This window comes from Malania oleifera, chromosome 2 (assembly GCF_029873635.1).
Source record: "Malania oleifera isolate guangnan ecotype guangnan chromosome 2, ASM2987363v1, whole genome shotgun sequence".
Classification (NCBI taxonomy): Eukaryota; Viridiplantae; Streptophyta; class Magnoliopsida; order Santalales; family Ximeniaceae; genus Malania; species Malania oleifera.
This window is the reverse complement of record NC_080418.1, coordinates 144283556-144299937: the sequence shown is the minus strand read 5'-3', so window position 1 is coordinate 144299937 and position 16382 is coordinate 144283556. Positions and strand designations below refer to the sequence as shown.

Here is a 16382-nt window from a genome sequence, read left to right as displayed (position 1 = left end):
TGTTTTATGATGTGTTTAGTCATTAATTTTTATGAAAATTACATCTAATAAACATTTTATGGTATTTTAATTGCTAGATATTTTTATGACTTATTAGTAATTTTTATTTTTCATATATTTTTTAAAAATTGAAAATAATTGTAGATTTTTTTTAAATGTTAATTAGTTAATTTAAAGCATTTAGACTAGATAGATAAGTTAATTTAAGGGTCAATTAGGTATTTGAGTTACTTAGCTCATTTTCAAGACATTTTTTGACTAATTTTTCAAATTTAATTTATTAAATATGTCATTTTAAAAATATCATTTTATTATGGCTAAAATTAATTTTTTTTTACATATACATATGGTTGACTAACGATTGTAAGATTTATTTTTTTAATAAAATTAAACTTGAGGTTGAGGGTGTACAAAAATTACCGAAATCACAAGCGGTTTGGTATTCGATTTTGGTTTCCAAAATATAACCGAACCGAAAAAATTGAAAAAATCAATTTAAATTTAAATTATATATAAATTAAAATAATTAATTAATTAGTATGTTAATACATGATCCATTTAATATTTAGAAATTAAAATGCCCTATAAATGAAAAACAATTGTTGAATATTTAAAAAAATAGGTTAAAAATTAAAAAATTGTAATGGAACCGTTGAATTTTCAGTTCTCTAGAAGATAATAAATTTGGTTCGGTTTTGATTCGATTTGAGAATACTGAAAACCACAAGGTTCTGTTTGGTTTTTAGTTTGACTCATAATCGATCCATAATAAACTGAGAGGAGGTTCTCTAAGAGTTTTCACTAAATCTCATCTCATGTTAAAGAGTAATCATCGTTGTCTGGTTGATTTAAAAAAAATCCTTTCCCGCCACCAGGGGGGAAGAAGACGCACAGAAGGAAAAATCTGATGGTATTTCTGCTGGTTGCGAACCGGAGATCTCTGCGTTTGCTTCCACCAGGGCCTCCTCCTTCCTCAAACACCTCATTTTCTTCCCTTCACACTCGCAGCCTCTTGCCCCACAGAGCAAAACCCACCAATTGGAACACAAGTCACACCTTCGTTCTCACAAACCCTCTGCTCTCTCTCTTGGAAAAATGCAAATCCATCGCCCAACTGAAGCAAATCCAAGCCCAGATGGTCCTAACCGGTTTAGTCTCCGTTGGGTTCGCCTCCAGCCGCCTCATTGCCTTTTGTGCGATTTCGGAATCGGCTGATCTCGAGTATTGCCGCCACATTTTGGTTAACACTCAAAGCCCAAATGTTTTCTCTTGGAACGTAGCAATCAGAGGGTATTCGGAAAGCGAGAACCCGGAAAAATCCGTTTTGTTGTATAAGAAAATGTTGCAGAGTGGTGGGTCGCGGCCTGATAATTACACTTACCCTTTGTTGTTTAAGGCTTGCGCTCGTTTGTTGTTGAATCACATGGGTCGTGAGATTCTTGGGCATGTGTTGCAGTTGGGTCTTGATTCGGATGTATTTGTGCATAATGCGGTGATCCATATGCTGGTTTCGTGCAGAGAACTAGCAGCAGCACGTGAGGTGTTTGATGGAAGTTGTGTGAGAGATTTGGTTTCTTGGAATTCTATGATTAATGGGTATGTTCGAAGTGGATGGGCATGCGAGGCACTAAAGCTTTATCAAGAAATGGAGTTGCAAGGAATCCAGCCGGATGAGGTTACTATGATAGGGGTGGTTTCCGCTTGTGCGCAATTGGAGGATTTAAGCCATGGGAAGGAATTCCATCGTCACATTGAAGAAAATGGGTTGAAATTGACAATTCCGCTTGTTAATGCACTTATGGACATGTATGTGAAGTGTGGTAATTTGGAGGCAGCACAAGTATTATTTGATAATATGACTAATAGAACTGTTGTCTCATGGACTACAATGATTGTCGGGTATGCAAAATCTGGGTTTTTGGATATTGCTCAAATGCTCTTTGATGAGATGCCAGAGAGAGATGTTGTACCTTGGAATGCTATGATCGGCGGTTTTGTCCAAGCTAAGCGTGGGAAGGAAGCCTTGGCTTTGTTTCACGATATGCAAGCCAAGAATGTGAAGCCTGATGAGGTGACAATGGTTAGCTGCCTATCAGCTTGCTCACAGCTTGGTGCACTTGATATAGGAATATGGATTCATCATTACATTGAAAGGCACAAACTTTCTCTTAATGTTGCCCTTGGCACTGCTCTTGTTGACATGTATGCCAAGTGCGGGAACATCACAAAGGCTATCAAGATTTTTCGAGATATCCCTGGAAAGAATTCTTTAACTTGGACTGCATTAATTTGCGGTTTAGCACTGCATGGTAATGCCCACGATGCTATATCCCACTTTATAGATATGATCAATATTGGTTTGATGCCAGATGAAGTCACCTATCTTGGGGTCTTATCAGCTTGTTGTCATGGAGGCTTGGTTGATGAAGGCCGCAAGTATTTTGCCCAAATGAACTTCAAATTCAACCTTTCTCCAAAGCTTAAACACTACTCTTGCATGGTGGACCTCTTAGGTCGGGCTGGTTTATTGGAAGAGGCAGAAGAGCTTATTAAGCATATGCCAATGGAGGCAGATGCTGTGGTCTGGGGTGCATTATTTTTTGCTTGCCGAATTCATGGAAACGTTGTAATGGGAGAAAGAGCAGCTTCAAAACTTCTTGAGTTAGATCCTCATGATAGTGGAATTTATGTTTTGCTCGCAAGTATGTATGGTGAGGCAGAAATGTGGAAGGAGGCTGGAAAGGTAAGGAAAATGATGAGGGAGAGGGGAGTAGAGAAGACTCCTGGTTGTAGCTTAATTGAAGTGGATGGCATTGTTTATGAGTTTATTGTTAGGGACAAATCACATCCTCGGTCAGAACTGATTTATGAATGTTTAGCTTGCTTAGCAAGGCAGTTGGATCTTGTTGGTGTCCTTGGGGAGGACTCTCTTGGGCTCTGAATGCGGTAGATAGATTTGAATTAAATGGCCAGGTTGATCCCTTCCTCTGTGCTCCCTCCCTCCCCACTTCTCTCTCTCCTTCTATGTGCACCACAATATCACATGTTCTTATTTGTCTTGTTTCAGATCTTAAAACCATTATTCTAGTTACACATGCAAATTGCAAATAACCTTCCAGTATCACTTACTATTATGGAGTTTAATATCCTCTCTGCTTTCTGTTTTTACCCAGTATGACCATTTTTTTTTTCTAATGTTATATTTTTACTGTGTTACATGTTCAGTCTTCAATAATCTATTCTGTCTTATGTAGATCTAATTGTAATTGATTTCTGACCTAGGAATCAGTAATTGACATTTTCTGATTTTCTTAAGAAGTTTACATTAATTGGATGATGCCTGGTTGCTAATTTTCATTATTTGAAGGATTAGACTGCCTGTTTGATGTTCAGATTTCAAATAAATGTTTTGTTATGGTACTGTCTACTTAATATTCCATGTCCATAGTTTCTTTAGCTAGTTTAAGGTGTTGAACAATAAGACGGTAGCAAGGGTTCTATGTAAAATGTTCCAAGGCGTAGATTCTTATTCCATTCCTAGATGGCATGTTTAGGACTTGCAATGTTTTTCTATTCAAGTCTCAGCTCACCATGCTGGTGAACTGAATTCTGATATACTGGCTTACTTCAGATTGATTTATCTGCTTTTCCCACACTCATTTAGTGATAATCAATGATTACTGGTCAAAAACATTGAATTGCTAGATTGGCTGATTTTTCGTTTGAATTATTTGCTTTCTTTCAGTTTGTTTGTGATATTGTTTGAATAATTTGCTTCTATTTTGTTTGTTTGTTATCTTCTTGCAATGAGGAAAATGACACCTGCCTTGTCATTTCCTTAGTCTATCTTGGTTCTGCTTTGTTATGGAAAAAAAGCAAAACACAAACAATTATGTGGGTCAGCCTTGGCCCACTCTGCTGAACAATGTACTAATCAATAAAAAAAACTTAATGACAATCATTAATTATAGATAAAATGTACAATCAATTCCAGACCCCCATACACTCAAAAGCATACATTACAATCCATAAAACAATCCAAATTTGAGCCGCATTTCAACAAATATCTACCATGGCTTGATTACTTTTGCCAGTGTGAAGCTTAATAAATCCTTCACTCTTGCCTTGGTGTTGATCCCCTTACTACCCTGTGATGGAGAACCACCAATGGAGAACTTTGGATGTTTATTTGGTAGCTAGTACTTCTATTTTAGGTTGCGATATTTCTGGTTATTTTAGAAGTTTAGTTAATTTAGGTTAATTTTGTGTAATTTAAGTACTTTTGTGTTATTTTCTAATTCCTTGTTTTATTGGGATTTTTTCGTAAACATGTGTTAGTAGTAGTGGTACAAGTGCTGGAAATGTAAGTTATTGTACAGTTATCATTTTGAAACCAAAATTGCTGTACAGTTTCCCTCTCTCTCTCTCTCTCCCTCCCACAGATTCCTGCTTTGCTTCTTCTTCTTCTTACCCATAACCAACTCATCAATGCTTCCCTAAAAAATGAATCCTTTCCAAATCTTGGCATGTGCCTTACCTTACTCGAAGTCTTCAAACTACCATCATGCAGCCTAGTCTTCACACTACCAATCCCCACGACTTTTTCTTCATCATTTGCCATCTTCATTGGCATTTCACCCTCTTCATAGCCATCAAACCATCACATCTTTGAACATGCATGCAGAAGCAATCCAAATCTGCAACCATGCATCTTTCAAGTTCTGCCCTTTCTCTTGCACTTCATGATCATCGCTTTATAAAAAACCTATATATACTAGCAGCTGCCTTTTTTTTCTTCTTTATCTTTCTCTTTTATGGTTTTCTTTAAATTTTCAATCTTCTTCCTGCTGGAAAAAAAAATTATGACTACAACAATAAAAATAATAAAGAAATACTTACCAATTGATATTGAGGTGTGGAAGGACACTATTGTCCTTAAGAGTCAAATTCATGCCTATGAAGAAAATAATCTCAATACAAGTAGTCACTGTGCTCATGAGTCTCAGTAAGCTTGGGATGTCCTTAAGAGTCAAATTCATGCCTATGAAGAAAATAATCTCAAGACAAGTAGTCACTGTGCTCATGAGTTTCAGTAAGCTTGGGATGCATGCACTCACAAGAACCGAGCTGTTGGAGCTTCAAACTCTAGTTACTCACATTGTGAAGGATCTCCTACTAACCACAAGATGTAATGTAGTTGAATACCGAGCTATGGATCATACTGTGAGCTTGCTTATGTGGCTAAAATTTCTTATGTCAGAGATGGGGTTTTTGGTAAAAAACCAATGGATATGTTTTGTGATAATCAAGCTGCCATTTATATCGCTAGCAATCCAGTATTCTATGAAAGGACAAAGCACATTGAAGTTGATTGTCATTTTGTGAGGGATGCTGTATTGAAGAAGGTCATGAGGACTCCTTTTGTCAAATCTGTGGATCAGTTAGGCGATGTTTACAAAAAGCCTTTATTTAAGCCTGCCTTGTCTAATGGTTGTAACAAGCTGGGGTTGGTTGTTAGAAGAGACTAGGTTATTTCTGCTGTTAGGTTGTGTGGGTGTTTTGTCCTTAAGAATTTTATTTTTATTAATATATAAGAGGGCAGACCTGGAGCTTTATGTCACTCTCTAGGATACTGCTGCCTCCTCCTTTCTGTTACTTTCTTCTTCTTTTCTTCTTCTCTCTTCCATCTCTACCTTTACAACAACAATCATCTACTAACTCAACCTTATCTCCCAAGAATTCAGGAACATTTGATCCTCAAAAACAGGCATGTTACTAATCTCACTTCAAAGCAAAGGCTTGTTGTGGTTTATGAGCAACTATGTGACCTCTAGCGTGCTGGCGATGACTTTGCATAGATGAGCTACCAGCTTGAGGAATGCTAGACCCACTAAAATGAGTGACAAGATGGGACTCTAGCTGTCAGTACTCTCTGGGGTAGATTAGGGAATGATAGACCTAGAATGAGGAAATTATCTGAATTGATGAGACTCACTCACATGAGCTAGAGACCTTCTAGGAATCTTGAGGTGCTTCTTGATGGAAATAGCTTTTTGATAACCCACCTCTAGAGATTCAGGTGAATACAATTTGACCTCTCTCATAACTTCTTGAGACCATTAATGAACCTGGGCTGTGTGGTATTTGACCTCGACAATACCACTCTTAAGCAAAGGCTTGTCTAATTTTTCCATATAGCTACAGTGGTGGTTTGTAGATGGTTGAAGAGCTAAACAGTTCTTTCTCATAGGAAGGAGGGAGGTACTTGTTTTTCAACCTTTGTCTCATTCCTTTCCATTGGTTACTAAGAGGTTCATCTAACTGATGGGGGTTTAGCTAAACAGTTTGCCAATACTTCTTGGTTGGTCCTACAAATTTCTTTTTGTCAAACTGAACTTTGTCCTCACTTTTCATATTGTAATAGTACCACTCAAAGTAGTCCCCCATTTCTCCTCAATCTAAGAAGGTATTTAAATATGGTTTGCTAACATAAGTATCCACATCTACCTTGATCCTTAGTGATTCTCCTAATTCATCATGCCTAGGTGAGTGTAAGAGATTTACTCCGCAGTGTCACTCCCATCAAATCTGCCTCCTCAAACTTTAGTTTTAGGTTAACTTGAGGTTGGAGAGGCTGAACTGGTCTGCTAGGTGGTCTAGGGGCCTAACTCATCCTTTTGGGAGCTATAGGAACTCCTGGGGTGGGAAGAATGCCCTGGTCTGACATTATTGAATACGGGGACCCACTTGCCTAATTGGCTGTCTAGGCCTTCTATTACTGGGCGTTTACCCAACAACTTTATAATTTGTGTGAATTGTTCGTTGAGATACTCAAATTTCTGGTCCCCATAGTCCTAGAGAGTGTCTAATTGGATAAACAAAAACTGGGAATCAATTGGTGCAGGATTGGCGGGGATGGTTTCATTGGTGTTTTTAGTGGCCATGGATAACGCAATGTGGTACAATGATGCTGGGGAGACTAAAACACCAAGTGATGTGGATCCTAAAATTACTACAATGCACACACATTAGGCTATTGAAGACAATGCAAATGAGTTGACAAGGCCCAATATAGTATGACAACAAGGGACTATGGGTGTGAACAAGTGTTCAAGCAACTAATGAACCAAAGGAATTCATATGAAAAAAGGCAGCTGTTTTTTATTTTTTATTTTTATTGTCTGTTATTAAGATGGATGCAAGAAACTTGAAATTGTACAAATTGCTAATTTCCCTAATCATTTAAACATTAATCAATATGAATGGGAGAATTTTGTTTCACCAAAAACTCTAATCACAACTTGCAATTAATCTCGGCTTAGTCATGCAATTTTCTCAAATTTTTCCAAGTCCTCAAGCTCTCGCAAACAAACTCACGAAATCCAGAAATAATGTCAGAATATGGTGCTGGCAGAACTGAATCTCTCCCAAAATATGTAAAAAGCTATAGCAGTTGAATTTCTTCAGGTTAGCTGCAAAACATTGTGCATGAATCCAATTTATTGTGGGTAGATTCAATTTCTTGCAGTTCAGGAAGTTGCAGAAGGTGTTGGCAGTTCTTCACATGCGCATCGCTGGGGTGTTTGGCACGAGAGCCTCCGGTTATGGTTTTTCGCCTGCTGGTGGATTAAGGGATGAGGAGCCTGGTGGCAGTGCATCAAAGTAACTCCGGCTACATGAAAAAAAATTATTGAGGTGGCAGCTGGGAAAATTTCAGTTGGCACATGGGACCACATTCATGGTCAGATGGCAAGGAAATTTCAGGGAAAGGTCTTTCTGGTGGTGGAGGTGTTTGAAGAATGTTTGAGCAATGTGGAGTTTGAAAGCGAAATTGTAATTTTCTCGTGAAAGATGAGGATCAATACCCCGATTTTGCAATTTTCCTTGAGTGCTATGTGTAACTTGTTGAAATTCTCTGGCTTGCAACAATTTTGGCAGCAACAGAGCTGAATGGAAGTGACAGTAACTTTGTTTTGGTTTGTGAGGAGTGTGCAGTGGAAGATTGTGGATTTGTATTGAAGTGGTACTGATGGCAAATTGACGTATGACAGAACAGCAACAGAAACATGGGGAGAGGATTATGTGAGAGAAAGAGAAATTGGAGAAGAGAAGAAGGGAGGAGAAAGAAGAAGGAAGAAGGAAGAAGGAAGAAGGAGAAGACAGAGAGGGCTGCACGAGAGAGAGAGAGAGAGAGAGAGAGAGAGGAGAACATGTCTGAAATCTGATAATTGTCTCAACTCTACAAATTAACCCCAACATAACAGAAATGGACACAACACAAACAAGGATTTAATGCATGCATATTGTCCTAAATTTATGCCAAAAATAAATTTGCTGAATAGGCGGCCCAAATTTTGAAGGCAGTCCTCCATCACACTGCCATACTTGTGGTAGACATCATAAAATTCATTTAATGTAGTGCTAAGAATATAATTCTTAAACTTTTCATTGTCATTGTCAGTTTCAATAGTACATTCTTATTGTCCGCTTCTGGTTGAGGCCGAGGAATGTTTAGAACATACTACTACAACCATTTTCACAGTAAAAATTTTTTTCATTTTCCAGAGCTTGCAGTTAGTCCCATCAAAGGACTCAACAATAAAATCGGTTGAAAAATTTGTAAGTACAACAACCAAAATAGTACAGAAATATTTATCAATTGATATAAAGGCGTGGAAGGTCCATTGTCCCTTAAGTCAAATATGCACCAACAGAGAAACCGATGCAAGTAATCACTACACACATAACCTCGAGGAATAGTCAGTGAGCTTGGGATCTATGCATTCACAAGAACTGAGATTTGGTGCTTTGAATTCTAGTTACCCTCAGTGAAGGAAGATGATAGAAGGGGGACGAAGAACTGCTTTGTGGTAAACTCAGCTGCTAGGTGTAGGGTATTTATAGGACACCTGAAAATACAGCAAGAAAACAGAATAGAAGAACTAGTTAATAGGAAATGAAGAACTGCTATGGTAGGGTATTTATAGGATGTCATAAATTACAATGATAAAAAACAGAACAAGTGGGACTAACTCTAGCCCACCACTAGAGGATGCCAAGTGTATTTTGTGACTACAAATTTTCTCTATTCTTCAATGTGGGATGAGTGAAAGGCGTTTCAATTTGAAACACTTTCTATACATAAGACTAACACTTTCCCTTGCCTCGCTCATTGCTACTCTTTACTACAAGTCCTTCTCCTTCATCACATATCTTTAACCTTTGATGAAAATTTAATAAGACACTTGTTACTTCTTCCAGATCAAGAGTTTTTTTTCCTCATGTAAGAGTAGTCACAAGATTTTCGTAGGTATGAGTCGAGGGTAAAGAATTTAACAGCATCAAAGCCTAATCATCCTCATCAAACGTCACATCAACCCTTATCAAATCACTTATAATTTGATTAAAGGCATTAATGTGTTGATCCAAACTTGACCCTTCAACCATCTTAAGCCAATATAAAGGCTGCTTAAGAAAAAGTTTGTTATTGAGGGATTTAGACATGTACTGGCTTTCTAACTTTCGCTGATGGACCAGGGCATGCTTATTCTCCTAGCACAAGCCTACTCAAGAGATGAAACCAAGCCGAAGAGAATTATAGGTCAAAACATGAAACTTTGGAATGAAAAAAGGAAAGTGAATCCTGCCAAAACGATCAACTAGTCTGCACCATACACTCAATATCTGTTCTCTGTTCTTATTGTACTACCAATGTCCAACTGTAGGTCATTTGGTCATGCTAGCACCTGCAATGCAGCCACAAAACAATCCAAATTTGAGGCACACTTAAACAATGTTGGATTAGCCTCTTTTAGGATTTCCTGCTATGCATTTGTAAAGGAAAAAAAGCTGATAAAAGACAAGTGGATTTTGATATTTCTTGCTTTGGCTTCTTTTGTCACAATCCTTCCCCATTCAATTTCTGACCTTCATTTGATTTTTTCATTTCTTTCGTTTGACTTTTAGCTGGCATCCTTTTCATTAATTTTGCAACACATTATTTTCTTTTATTCTTACTCCTGACTGCCTTTCTTGCAATGCAGACCGACTACGAAGCTGTTCTGTTATTTCTTTTCACATGATTTTAGATTTTATGACATTTTCTTTTTCATTCTGGAGTACACTTAATTTAGTTATTGACCTTACAATTTACAATGTGTGTCAGAGAACTGTTTGAAGCTCTCTGAATGTTTAATCAGTTCGCCAGCTGGGAACTGTCTTTGAGAAGGTTGTTTGCCGGCTGCAACACATTTCCAGCCCTCCCCTGGGCGTTCGAACTTGCATGGGGGCTTTCAGAGGCATGTTCTGTATAAGAGGAACTTTTTCATGTGAAGTTATTCAGATGAATCATCTGATGACTCAATCATGCTGAACAACACTTGATTTGGAATTGTTTGCCTAACCATTTCACCTCTGTTGGTTGAAGCTGCATTAGCAAAGGCTGTGCTGGCATCGCCACTGGTTTTATTAGAAAGATTTTTTCCTGCTGCATCCGAAGAAGCTGCTGCTCTGATCAGTGTGTGAAGCTTCTCATGTGAAACTAGGATGAGATGATAGAGGCTGGTTGGCTCTAATGATTTTATTGTTTCAGAGAGGGAACAGAGTCAATATCAGCCATTCCTTGTGCAGGTTCATAATTACCTCTTTATGATCAAAATGTGTTTTTGTTCCCTTCTTTTGTTTCATATATTGTGTTTAGTGTTCTTATCAACAGTTCAATTCTTCCCCAGGACTTTTAGCACTTTCAAGAGCTACTTGAAGAGGCTGCTCCTTTTTGAGAAATATCATCATTTCCACTGGAAATGTTTGCCTAACAGCCTGTCATCTGGTGGTTCTGCTTGTTCTTCTTTTTCTTGTACTTGGCTACTCCCGGACTGCAGGAGCACAATTGGGTGAAGGCTGTAAAGTGGGAGGAGGCAATTCAGTTTTTCAGTGTCTTAATTGATTATACATGACTGCTCTCTTCATTTGGCATTGCTGACCTCTACATTTGAGCATCCAAGCACGCATCAGCTTCATTCTTTACCTCGGCTTTTACGTTGGGATTTGGGAATTTAAATCTGTTCGAAGTTGGTGATTGTAACTTCAAAGTTGCAGGTTAGCATGTTATTTGGTGCACAGTGTTTATGCATGTTGTATCGTAATGAACTTGAGATTTTTATTAGTTCTAAGTGTCTGTGTTATGTTATTAATGCCTTCAAGATATCGTAGAGAATGGTCCTAAGAAAGCATACTTATTGAGTAACTAGAGTGACTAGGAATAGGTGAAAGAGGTCTATGCTCTACTGTATCATAAGGTCAAATCCATCTATTCATTCCCCAACCTGTGATTCTTTAAATTTTTTTCCCCAGGATAACCTTTTCAGCAAACATGCAAGAAAAAAGCTTTCCTGTTCATTGTTGTCGATTTAATTCACTCAAATTGTTATCTTGTATGTTGCCGCTATGCTAATGTGTAATGGATTTACTTATTTTCTTACTTTTCAGATTAATTTTATCCTGTGGAAGTCTTTACAGCTCATGGTCCCTGTATTTTTGTTCTCCACTAATTTATATATTGTTAATTTATGATCTAACTTTGCAAACCATTGACTCCACATTTGATGTACCAAACTCCAACCACCATGCGTGAGTTGTTTTGGCATTCAAAGGAAGGCCCATTGGGCCCAAGTCTATACACTAGGGGTGTTCATGGTTTGGTTACCCAAACCGAATCAAAAGTTTCGGTTTCTTGTTATTGTGAACCGAAACTGTTCCAAACCTTACGGTTAACCGATGGTTGGGTTAACCAATGGCTCGGTTCGGTTCTCGATGCGAAGCAATTTTCAAATCATTATCATTTTTTGAAAAGAAAAATTAGATAATTTGCTTGGATTTTTATTTAGTGTGTGCATTTACATTTTATTTATATAAATTAATCACCCAAAAAATATTTAGTGCATACTATTTTGCAACTTTAAGATATATTATATAAATTATTATATAGTACTGTATAATATAAATAATATATATATATATGTTCGGTTCGGGTAACCATCAGCTCATGAACATAAAAATTGAAACTGAACAGATAATCAAAAACCGTAAAATATATGAACCGAAACCAAACTGAACAAATTGGTAAACTAAATCTTCAGTTCGGTTAGGATCGGATAATATTTTTAGATCCAATCGGTTTTAAGATATTTTTGAACAGCCCTACTGTAAAAGATTACAAAGAGAAAACACAAGAAATTAAACAGGGAAACAAAGGGAAAGGCAACAACTCGATTAGGGTTCTTAATTTCGATAATACAAGCTCTCATATAGCACGCAATAAAGCCTTTATATATAGGCTGCAATCCTAATAAATGTAAACAAGGAAACACATAAAGAGGTGCAACATGATATCAAACCCCTTAGCAAATCAAATCAGAAAATAAACCCTAAAAGTGTAACAAATAAAATTGATAATGAAATAAAGATGCAAGTCCCAACTGTTCTTTTCTTACTTTCCACATAAGGAGGGTAGGTGAGGGGGCATTCTAATATGTGAAATCTGAATAAGGCAAGTTTTTAAAAGAGAGGGAGGGAGACATGCCCAATGATTCTCCATGTGTGACGCATGAATCCATCAAACCCAAAGACAAAAAAGGAAGCAGTGGGGAAGAATATAATGATTCGGCCTTCCCTTGCACGCCAGGTTTTGTTCTCATCCCTTCATTCATTCTCATTCTCAGTGATTCCAATTCCATGTATGTCTCCTCCCACATGCTTCTCCTCCATCTTTCCCATTTTGGCTTGATAGCCCACATGCCCCAGTAGGATAGCAGACAAAATCCTCCTTCGCCCATCATTTATTAACTTAAGAAAAAAAATTAGGTGTTCATGGAAGACCATGTTCTCTTATCACTTCTCTTTGACCAATGAAATCATGCCAAGTAATGTGGGGACTACATGTAGACCCTACTTGAGTACTAGGCATGAGTTCGTTAGTTAGGGAGAACTGATACGAGGGCCACGGTAGGCTCTTTCTTCAATAAAAAATGGTGTTGCATAAGTAGTGCGATCCCGTATGCATTTAAGTGGCATCTAAAAAATAATTTTTATTTTTCAAATAATTTAAAATGTGACTTTATTTTTTAGTTTTCCGAAATTCATATAAAAAGATATGTTCCAACTTATGTACAACCTTAAAAAATTAGGAAATAAGGTGGTAATTTTGTAAATATTCGAAAAACTAAGTGCAAAATGAAGTTGTTTCCTGCGAGTGAATAACATCTAAGGTATTTTCCCCCCATTTATGAGAAGTTGCATGGCTGCAATATTGAAAGATTAAAGGACATTGACATCCTATTTTGTAAAAAGATATGATCCTCTTCTTAACTTCAAAAAAATCCTACACACCTCTTTTTGACATCCTATTTTGTAAAATGGGTGCAACGGTAAGATGGCCGTTGTGTGACCTAAAAGTCACAGGTTTCTTACAAAAATGTAAGGTAAGCTTGCCTACTATAGACCCATTGTGGTCTGCCCCTTTCCCAAACCCCGCATAAGTGGGCACCAAATTGTTCTTTTTACCTCCCTTGAGGTTGAGAAAAAAGACATTGACCTGTTGAGGTTTCAAGAATCTCACTCATCATCTTTTACATTTAATTTTTGAAACATTATATGGTTTGTTTTTTAGGAGGTGAATTTTTCAGACTCTAGGTGAAGTTTGTATCTTTTAATCAAACTTCCTAATTTGTGAAATTTTAAAGATTTGTAATGGAGATTCGTGTCTTTTCACTAAACGTCAAAAACATTTAAGTTATGTTTGGGAGTATGAATTTCGGATCTTGGATTTAGATTTAGATAGATGTGAATAAATTTTAATACAGTTATATATTACGTCTAATTCAAATTCAATACCTCTCCAAACATAGAGTTGATATTTTTTTGTGTATGCGTGTGTGTGTGTATAGATATATTCTTGTTGGGAAAATGATTGACGAACAACAATCGCACAAGCAAAATTATGCAACACAAATGTGAGACCAGATTTACGTGGTTCGGTCCACTGTGACCTACGTCCACGGGAGAGCTCAAATCCACTATAATTTTCGGGAGATTTATACAAGGAGAAGGAAGAGGCTACTGCCCTCAACTCCTTTCTCACTCGCACAAGGATTCACTCTTCCTCACACACAGCCCTCTGCACGCACAACTCTCTGCTCTCTGCACCTCACAACACAGCACCATACAACTCTCACATACGCACCACCTCTTTGCACTCACAGCTACACTACTGCAGTTCACGACACATATCCACACACACATACATTACATATATATACACATGAGAGCGGGGAAGAAATCAAGTAAGGCTGCTGCAAATCAAAGAAAGTGGGTGCAGATTTCAACAAAATCTGCAGAGGTTGGTGGCCGTCCATCTCAGCTTCAACATTTTTAGCTAGGTGCGGCTGCCGACATACATACGAGCCACACATCTCCTAACAATTCTATGGCAAACAATTTCACTTTTTAAATTTTAAATTTTAAATTTTAAATTTTTTATTTTATAGTTTTTATATTGGTTATAGGCGTCCATGTTCTCTCAATTTGCTTCAATTTTTGTTGGGTATGATTAGCTAAAAGTAGGATTGTTACAACTTAGAAGCCTATTCTGCAATTAAATAATAATAATAATGATTATGAAGTTAGATGCCGCCTGCAAGAATGATTATAAATTACCCTTTCAAGCTAAGCCCTGTCGGATCCTCTGTTTTTGCAATTAGGGGTCTGGGTGTGGGCATCAGCGAATGACAATTGAGGGGCAAGTGCCTACAATGAAATTTTAAAAAAGTATGAGGGGTTTTAAGTAAATTGGAGACTTGTTTCTACTCAAATTGCTATTATCTTATGATATTAACACTTAGCGTAAATAATATGCAAGTTCAAATTTTAAATTTAGCATTAATAATGTTGGATTAATAGTTATAAATAAAAAAATAATTTATTATTCTATTAAAATAAAATTTTTTATTTTAATTATAATTACTTGGGCATTAAGTTTTTTGTCATTTTATTTTTTTAATATGAATAAAATTAGAAAAGAGATCTATAAATCTGAATCAGATATGTTTTCATGTCTTACTCTATCAGAGGAATTTTAAGAAAATTTAAAACTATCACAAATGCTCTGATATGGATGATTAAAAGATAAGTTATGTTATATGGATCAGAATGTTGGGCGACGAAGAAACAAAATATCCAAATAGTAAAACTTGTTGAGATGATAATGCTTAGACAAATGAATGGTATAACGCTGAAAGATAAATTAAGGAATGGACATATTAGCAGTAGTTAAGTGTGACTCCTATAAAAGATAAGATAAGGGAGAGACGACTTAGATGGTATGAACACTTGTAATGTAGACTATATAGTGCGCCAGTGAGGAAGAGTGAGTCAGTTACTATCGGGGGCATCAGAAGGAGGAGTAGACTTAAAATAACTTGGAATGAGATGGTAGGTAAGAATTTAATAGTCCTAAATCTATCAAAAGAAATAATTCATGATCGCATAAATTGACAAATATTTATATAATTGACCCCACTTAGTGAGACTTAAGACTTGATTTTGTTGTTGTTGTTACAAATGCTCTGATAATATAGTGGACTAGTTGAGAAATAACCTCTATCTAGATATCATTTTGATCAAACAAACACCCTCTTAATTGTCTTTGAATAAAGAGAGAAAATCCTTTTAATCTACAATAAGAAATAAATTGCCACTTTCCACATAGGCAATAATTTGTTAATGAAAGTGAAGTCTAAGATTCAAACCCTACTGCCTACAGCGCACATCCATGATTTACCTCCTACGTATTGGTCGAGGACACGACTGACGTAGGTGTGGGATTAGTCTGGTGTGCAAGCCCAGGACCCTTAGCAATATAATAATAATAGTAATAATAATTTGCCAATAAATTTTAACTTTTTAACTAACAAGTATAAGTTGTCAAGTGATACAAACAAAATTCTAAGAAATGTCATTTTGGTTTCTTCACATGTGATTTCTTTTAAAGCATAGGTGTGAGTGAAAGTGTTCTAAACTTGTTAGAACAAAAACTTAAAACTTACTGGATCAATATGTAAAATAAAAATAATTAATTCATCAATAACAATGCATTTCTTAATGTCGATTTCGAGACATAATAACAAATCATACAAGTTCAACATAATATCATCTCAAATTTTCATTTTGTACTTGAAAGTACTCTTATTTCAAAATTCTATATTATGAGAGTAAAAATAAAATTTTGAAATAGTTCTTTTTATCGACTTTTTTTTTTATTTTTAAATTTCAGTTAATTCATGATAAGAGTTCAAATAATTTGATCAAATGAAAGATCTCATCTATTT

At 36.5% G+C, this 16382-nt stretch overlaps 1 protein-coding gene across 1 annotated transcript; it reads left to right on the top strand.

Annotated features, from left to right (window-relative positions):
- Positions 1 to 683: 683 nt before the first annotated feature.
- Positions 684 to 11486, top strand: LOC131147927 (pentatricopeptide repeat-containing protein At2g22410, mitochondrial). Its single transcript, XM_058097587.1, has 3 exons — positions 684 to 2973; positions 10166 to 10629; positions 10731 to 11486. The coding sequence occupies exon 1, from the start codon at positions 908 to 910 to the stop codon at positions 2939 to 2941; it is 2034 nt and encodes a 677-aa protein (XP_057953570.1). The 5' UTR covers positions 684 to 907; the 3' UTR covers positions 2942 to 2973; positions 10166 to 10629; positions 10731 to 11486.
- Positions 11487 to 16382: the final 4896 nt, after the last annotated feature.

What these genes read in the sequence shown, in the direction of transcription:
- LOC131147927 (XM_058097587.1), top strand. Translation starts at nt 908, where the DNA reads ATGGTATTTCTGCTGGTTGCGAACCGGAGATCTCTGCGTTTGCTTCCA.